This window comes from Pteropus alecto, unplaced genomic scaffold, assembly GCF_000325575.1.
Source record: "Pteropus alecto unplaced genomic scaffold, ASM32557v1 scaffold74, whole genome shotgun sequence".
Classification (NCBI taxonomy): domain Eukaryota; kingdom Metazoa; phylum Chordata; class Mammalia; order Chiroptera; family Pteropodidae; genus Pteropus; species Pteropus alecto.
Genome location: NW_006436291.1, coordinates 5,497,366 through 5,504,870, shown reverse-complemented (window position 1 = coordinate 5,504,870; position 7,505 = coordinate 5,497,366). Strand labels below are relative to the sequence as shown.

At 53.5% G+C, this 7,505-nt stretch overlaps 1 protein-coding gene across 5 annotated transcripts in view; it reads left to right on the top strand.

Moving 5' to 3' along the window:
- Positions 1–7,505, top strand: part of LHPP (phospholysine phosphohistidine inorganic pyrophosphate phosphatase) — a 121,001-nt gene that overhangs the window by 14,743 nt on the left and 98,753 nt on the right. For all 5 annotated transcript variants that reach the window (XM_025047536.1, XM_006912871.3, XM_025047535.1 and 2 more), the window contains exons 2-3: positions 2,734–2,921; positions 6,552–6,705. In XM_025047536.1, coding sequence (XP_024903304.1) covers positions 2,734–2,921; positions 6,552–6,705 — 342 coding nt within the window. The remainder of the gene's footprint in view (positions 1–2,733; positions 2,922–6,551; positions 6,706–7,505) is intronic.

Here is a 7,505-nt window from a genome sequence, read left to right as displayed (position 1 = left end):
AGCGGCCGTGGTCGCAGAGGGCTGTCTGGCTGCAGCCCCCCTCTGGACTGGGGTGAGAGGACCCACACTAAGCCCCCTGTCCCGACGCTTCTTGGGTTTTGGGGGTGAGGCTAACATGGCCTGTCCTGGAGTGGGGCCTGTCCCTGGTGCTGAAATCTCTTGACTTTGCTCCATTGGGAGCCCTGGCTGGCTGGGCCACAGCCTGAAGCCACACCTGGCTTGGGCTTTCCTGATATTCTGAATCTTATGCTCCAGGCCTCCCAAGGCCAAATCTGTGACACCTGGCAGCAGACCCCATGAAGAGATGCCAAGGATTTGGTACCTCGGTCGTCTTGGTCTGTTTGGGCTACCACAGCAGAATGCCACGTCTGGGGACTTAAACAAGTTTATTTTCTCAGAGTTCTGAAGGCCAGACATCCAAGGTCAAGGTGCCAGCAGGGTCGGTTTCTGGCGAGAGTTCTCTTCCTGGTTGCAAGTGGCCACCTTGCCGTGTCCTCACGTGGCCTCTTCTATGTGCATGCAGAGAGAGATCTCTGGTATTTCTTCTTATAAAGACACTAATCCTGTCATATCCCTGTCCCACCCCAGTGACCTCATTTGACACAATTCAGTGCACAGCATTGGGTGTCGAGGGCTTCGCCTTCAGTGTGGACCCATTCTCTCACACTCTTGGTCCCCAAGTGCACACTCAGGCGCACCCCATGTCACCTGTTCCCACTTGTAGAGTGTCAGTTTCCTTCCAGCAGGACGAGCTGGGCCGGTGTTCTGGGGCTACTGGGCCTTTCCCATCACGGTGCCACCGTATAGCTGTAGCCAGCTGTCAGCTTGTTTCTTACAAGCTGTGTGACCTTGTAGGTCTCTGCCTCCTGGCACCTCATATTCTCGTCCCTAGGATGGGCATAGCGGTTCTTGCCTCCTTGGCTCATTTACTCCATCAGCACGTACTTAGTGACTACCACCTGCACGCCGGGCACCTTGCGCTGGGGATATATGTAGGGAACACAAACTGTGTGGCTCTGCCCGCAGAGAGAGGATGAAATCAAATCACAGACTCCGAGCCCCAGGTAAGGCTCAGGGTAATGTAATCACGATTTACCATTCTAACAATAACGAGCACTTTTATTATTTTCACTAACTACAATCAATGAGGAGAGGAACTAGGACTTATCCCAAATGGTCAGGAAGCGTCCTTGGTGACAAAGACACGCATCCAAGGCCTGCAGTTGGGGGCGTGAGTGGACAGACCCATAAGGAGGGGACTTCCCCAAACATTTCCTACAAGATTTCTCAGGGACCGCCATTCCTAAACCGTTACTTTGATCTTAAAGCCGGCGTTCTGTATGACCTTACGCAGAGGAGACCAGGGTTCGATGTGTGCGCAGTGCGTTCTGATACTCACTCGTTTTGTCGTTGGCATCGGAAGTCGTGTTCGGAGCGGCAGATGTGAGGCGCTGCCCTCTCACCGCCACGCCGATTGTTCACTGTTCTGAGAAGGTCACATCATAATTCATTAGCAATAATTAGTCCCCCGGCACCCCCTGCACTTCTTCACGCAACGGCTCCATTAACTCGGGTGTGAATCACACGCTCCGGGCGCCAATCGATGAAGATCTGTCCACAGTATACAAGGGGATGCTATTAGTCACAATAATTAACTGCCTAATTAAAAATACGAAAGCTGTCTTTATGAAGGGCAATTAACCACTAAGCCTAATTGATAATTCATAACCCTCTGATTAGGAAAGACAAATACGAAGAAAGGACTGACCCACCTGGGCCGTTGATTAAGACGTTGTCAGCCTCTGGGTCTGCGTTCTGTTGTCAGTGGATCTGCAGACTTCTTCCCAAGTCACACCTGTTGGCCCATGGGAACGTGGGAATCGGTGTTCTCACCGCTGAGTCCTGTCTGTTTCTGTGGAGGCCCGTGGGGGCGGGGGGCTGCAGGTCTGGGACTCCCTCAGGGAAGTGGCAGGTGTGATCGGGTGGCCATAAGGAAGGGTACCTCTCAACAGCCATCAGTCACTGGACTTGACACCAGTCAGTCATTCAGCAAATGCTAATCAGGGGCCCGCTGTGCGCCAAGCCCTGTGTGAGGCACTGGGGATGCTGAGGAGAGCGGAACAGATCCCCTTCCTGACCTCACAGAGCACGTAGGTGACAGGACAAGCAGGCACACCTCAGCTTGGCCCCTCAGCCTTCTCTCTTTTGGGGGAAATATGGTTCCAGACATAATTAGGCATACGTAGCTCAGATGCAAAATGTGAGTGCTAATTATTGTGGAAAGGCACAGAGAAATTGCTAGAAATGATCGGAGGTGACCTTTAGCCAGGGGATGGTGTGGTGGAGGGGAGGTGGTGCGTGGGTTTCTGAAGGTGAAAGAATCGACACTTGTGGGGGGCAGTGTGTCCCAGTTGAGGGAGTGGGGACATGTCCCAGGCCCAGGGAGTATGACACGTCTCAGGGGAAAGAGAGGCATGGGCAAAGGCCAGGTGGAACCTGGGGGCGTCTCAGGTGCGCCAAGCTGAGGGAGGACGAAAATGAGCTCAGGGCCCCTGGAAAGGCTCTGCTCCAGCTCAGAAAGCCCAGTCCGAACACTCGGGGGTCAGTCAAGGCCCACCTCAGGGACCTCAGTGACCCGATTGTCCTTGGAGAAGCATCCACCTAGGCCCCTCCCCAGGAGGCCACATGCTGTACGTGGTAACGGCACCCTCTACCTGTCCTTCCCGCCTGCAGACTGAAGCAGTCCCGGCTGAAGGTGCGGTTCTGCACCAACGAGTCACAGAAGTCCCGGGGACACCTGGTGGGGCTGCTCCGGCATCTGGGCTACGACATCTCTGAGGGCGAGGTGACCGCCCCGGCCCCGGCCGCCTGCCTGATCCTGAGGGAGCGAGGCCTTCGGCCACACCTGCTTGTCCACGACGGTAGGTCTGCCGGGCCCTGGGCCCTGGTGGGTGAAGGCGCCCCCTTTCAGGGTAGGGGTTGGGGAGGACATCCCTCTCACCTGGGCCAAACCACTGGGAAGGACACAGAGGTAACACCTGGGTCTGCTGCCATCGCTCATGGGCATGTGGGTGGGAACCCAATGGGTCCCATCCATCCCTGGCCTCATACCAGAGGGTCCCTAAAAGGGCAGGGAATGTCAAGGGGGCAAAATTGTAGCTTCTGCTGGGCGGGAGTGGGGGCGGGGGGAGAGGATGATGGGGCGGAATGAAGCCTGTGCGTTTCTAATGTCTGGCCCATAGCCTGAACTATATTTGTGAAAACCAGTCCCGCTTTGGCAAATGGCACAAGGTTTACGTCCAGACATTAGTCTGGATACAGGAAAAGAGCTACTTTGACCCCCAGGAGGCAGGAACAGAAATGTCTTGTGCCTTCTGAATATTTAAAAAGCAGAGACATAAGCAGAGCTTCAGAATTCAGAACGTTTCTCTGTCATTGCACTGAGTCTTCTTCCTTCCTTCCTCTGCACTCGATATTTTTATTTATAAACCACTGGCAGAAGCGGGCATGGTTTTCTGCATTCTGGAAGGTGCGGGGGCTCCCAGAGGTGGCAGTGCTCCCTGAAAGGCCCAAGCGTCAAATCCATAACTTTGGTGCCATTTGATTGTGACACGCCTGGCCTTCAGAAAACGTGTTTTTCGGAATCCTTCCTCTGTGACCTAGGATCCCTGCCAGTGTCCCTAGAACAGGTCCCCAAAGAAACAGAAAGACTTAGGAGAGAAAATCTCCCTTCCCAAGGCGAAGGGAGGAGCGGGTCGAGCAGGCCGAGAGGAGAGGAAATTCAGCATGCATTCACCCCTGAGTCAGACGAGGCGGCGGCAGCCGTGAACCCGCGCCCATGTTTTCAGACTTCGAATCTTTTTTCAGGTTTAACTGTTGATGAATTTTCTCCCCAAACATTTTATTCTGGAAAATTTCAAACATAACAGCAAAGCCGAAAGAATATTTGTATGCCCATCCCCTTGATTTTACCAATGACATTTTACCCTTTTCTGCATTATACATCCACCCATCCCTCCATCCATCAACCCATCCCTCTGATGGATTTCAAAATAATCTGCAGGTTTTGGTACACTTCAGCTCATCATTAACTAGAGATCAGTATCTGTTTACAGTGTTTTTGATATAAAATTTATGTTCAATGAAGTGCAAACACCTCAAGTGTGCTTTTGCTGAGTTTGGACAAGTGCATCCATCTGTGTAACCCAAAATCCTATCAAGATCCAGTGCTTTGTCCTCACCTGGAAGGTCCTTTCCATGCCCTTCCCAGTCAGTCCCCACCTCCCCTAGCGACACCGGCTATTTGAATTTTTTCCATTGTAAATAAGTTGGCCTTGGGTAGAGTGTCATATAAACAGAATCATACAACATCTAGTTGTGTTGGGGTCCCCACGACCACACTCAGGCTTGATGATTTGCTAGAAGGGACTCACAGGGCTCAGAAAAGCTGTCATACACGTGGTTACAGTTTATCACAGTGAAAGAAAAGATTAAACTCAGCAAAGGGCAGAGACGCCTGAGGGGACAAACCGCTGGAGAAGCCAGGCGTGACCTTCCAGTTGTCCCCTCCAACGAAGCTGCCCTGGAGTGTGCTTAATCCTCCCCACAGTGATGTGTGACAGTGCCTGCAAAGTGTCGTCACCCGGAGACGCTCACTGGGACCTCGTGTCCAGGGTTTTGATTAGAGTCAGTCAGGTAGATGTGCGGTGCCCACAAGGCTGACCAGCTCCTCCAGACGTCAAACTGAGTCAGCTTGGCCCGAGGACCTGGGCCTGCAAAGCCACTCCTTCCAGGGCTCAGCTGATCCCCTGACGCTGGTGGGGGGCCCGTCCTGAAGGCAACCTGCCTTCGGGATGGACAGGGTTTGAGCAGCCCAGCCTGCTGAGTCCACTTCCTTTCACAGTAGCCTTGGGTGGATGGGTCCTTTTGCCCAGCGTACTGTGTGTAAGACTGCCATATGCGGAGCGGTGTTCATCCAGCGAGCCCCCCACTGCCCATGGGTCCTTTTGCCCAGCGTACTGTGTGTAAGACTCAGCCATATGGTCAGGTGTCCCTTTGACCGCGGAGCAGTGTTCATCCAGCGAGCCCCCCACTGCCTGTGCTTAATCCTCCCCACAGTGATGTGTGACAGTGCCTGCAAAGTGTCGTCACCCGGAGACGCTCACTGGGACCTCGTGTCCAGGGTTTTGATTAGAGTCAGTCAGGTAGATGTGCGGTGCCCACAAGGCTGACCAGCTCCTCCAGACGTCAAACTGAGTCAGCTTGGCCCGAGGACCTGGGCCTGCAAAGCCACTCCTTCCAGGGCTCAGCTGATCCCCTGACGCTGGTGGGGGGCCCGTCCTGAAGGCAACCTGCCTTCGGGATGGACAGGGTTTGAGCAGCCCAGCCTGCTGAGTCCACTTCCTTTCACAGTAGCCTTGGGTGGATGGGTCCTTTTGCCCAGCGTACTGTGTGTAAGACTCAGCCATATGGTCAGGTGTCCCTTTGACCGCGGAGCAGTGTTCATCCAGCGAGCCCCCCACTGCCTGTTCGCCCAGCCCCTGCTGGCCGACACCTGGGCGGTGTCCAGCGAACCCCCCATGGCCTGTTCGCCCAGCCCAGCTCCTGCTGGCGGACACCTGGACGGTGTCCAGCTTTAGGCTCTTGGGGATAACTCTGCAGCGAACGTTCCCGTGCAGACTGTTCAGTAAACACCTAGGGGTGGAGTTGCTGGGTTGCAGGGCAGGCGCGTGTGCGATCTGCAGACCGCCAGCCCTTCCCGAGGAGCGGCGCCCTTCCACGTCCCTCCAGGGGTGGCCGCGGTCCCACGTGCTCACCAGCGCTTGTTAGTGTCAGCTTTTTGATTCTCGCCATTCTCCTGGGTATGAAGTTGTGTCTCTTTCTGGTTACTTCATTTTTTTTTCAATCCAGAAAGGTCAACATCCAATATGTAGATGAGAGTATGTTTCTTCCTAGGAACTGAAAATATGAGGCCAACAACTTGATTTATCCTCGCAACTTTTCCCTCTTTTCACATGAAATGGGGGAGGGCAGAGGAGAAGGAGGAAGAGACTTTTCTGAGGGGGCTGGTGAACTGGGCTGGTGGGGACGCAACTCTGCCCCTGCTTAGGATGTACGTGTGTCCTTGCTGTCCCGTCTCCGGGGGCGTTGGCCGAAATGTGTCGGTGGTTCTTACAGTTTGGGGCCAGCAGTGCCAGCCCTATAAAGGTTGCAAGCAGCCTTGTTTCATCCAACATCTAGGAATCTTGTCCTCCAGGCAGATCTCCCTTCTTAGTTGCAAAGCTGTGGGTTTCCTGCCTGTGGCATTGAACTAAGGGCGCTTCGGGGTCATGCTGGTGTTAGGGTGGATCAGTCTTTCTCCTAACTAGCTCTCTAACAGTGGGGAGCTGGAGTTCCTTCACCTATGAAGCGAGAATCACACCCCTTCCTTGCCCACCCCCCATGGCACATGTGGGGACCAGAAGGGGACAGATGTGGTACACAGAAGGTATCCGGGAGACGGGAGGGAGGCATGTCACCCTTGGCTTTATCCTTTCTCTCTCTCCTTCCAGGAGTCCGCTCAGAATTTGCTCAGGTTGACACGTCCAACCCAAACTGTGTCGTAATTGCAGATGCAGGAGAAGATTTTTCTTATCAAAACATGAATAAAGCCTTCCAGGTGCTCATGGAGCTGGAAAACCCTGTGCTCATATCACTGGGAAGAGGGTGAGTCGGCTCCAGGGAGAGTCATTTCTGGCTGCTTTGCGATGCTCTGTGGGTCTCTGACTTGCAGAGCCAAGTAGAGAAGGATGCAGAAAAGTGGGCGGGGGGCGGGCACAGGGCGACTTCCTTTTCCCTCTCCCCCTTTTCTTGCCTTTCATTTCTTCCTTTCTTTTAATACTTTTTGAGGTGATTAGAATCCGCAGGAGCTGGTTGGTCAAACTTCCCTGTGGGCCCTGGGCTGGGAGAGACCGGGTCAGGGGACGGTCGTTGCAGACAGAGACCCTCTTGGAGATCTCAGGCGGGAAGTGTCGATTGTCCCAAGTTTAGAGCAAAGGGGGGGAAGGTGCATCCACACAGGACACAGCACAAGGCGTTGAGGGATTGCGCGAAGGGGACACCTAAGTAGGGAAAATAGGCTTGAGGCCTGTGGGATGCTCGGGCCCGTGCCCACCCCTCTGGGCGCAGAGCGTGGTCTCTGTCAAGTGATTTCGTGACCGTTTTTCTCTGAGTCTGTAGCATGGACCTCGCCATCTCTTTCTTCAAAAAAACCTGTTGGTTATTTTTCTTAACGTCTTTTACCACCATTGAAGAAAAATTAGAGAATACAGATGAGAAAAAGAAGAAAATGAAAAGTATTTTCAGTTCCGTGGCACAAGGAAGACAGCCGTCAGCATTTTGTGTGTCTTTCCCAGTGGTTTCCTGTACAGATAGATGATCACAAATGGATATATTCACATCGGCATTGAACTTGACCTAGTTTTGTCGCCCGGTTTTTATTGTTTACTAAATGTTTTGTGCGCGAC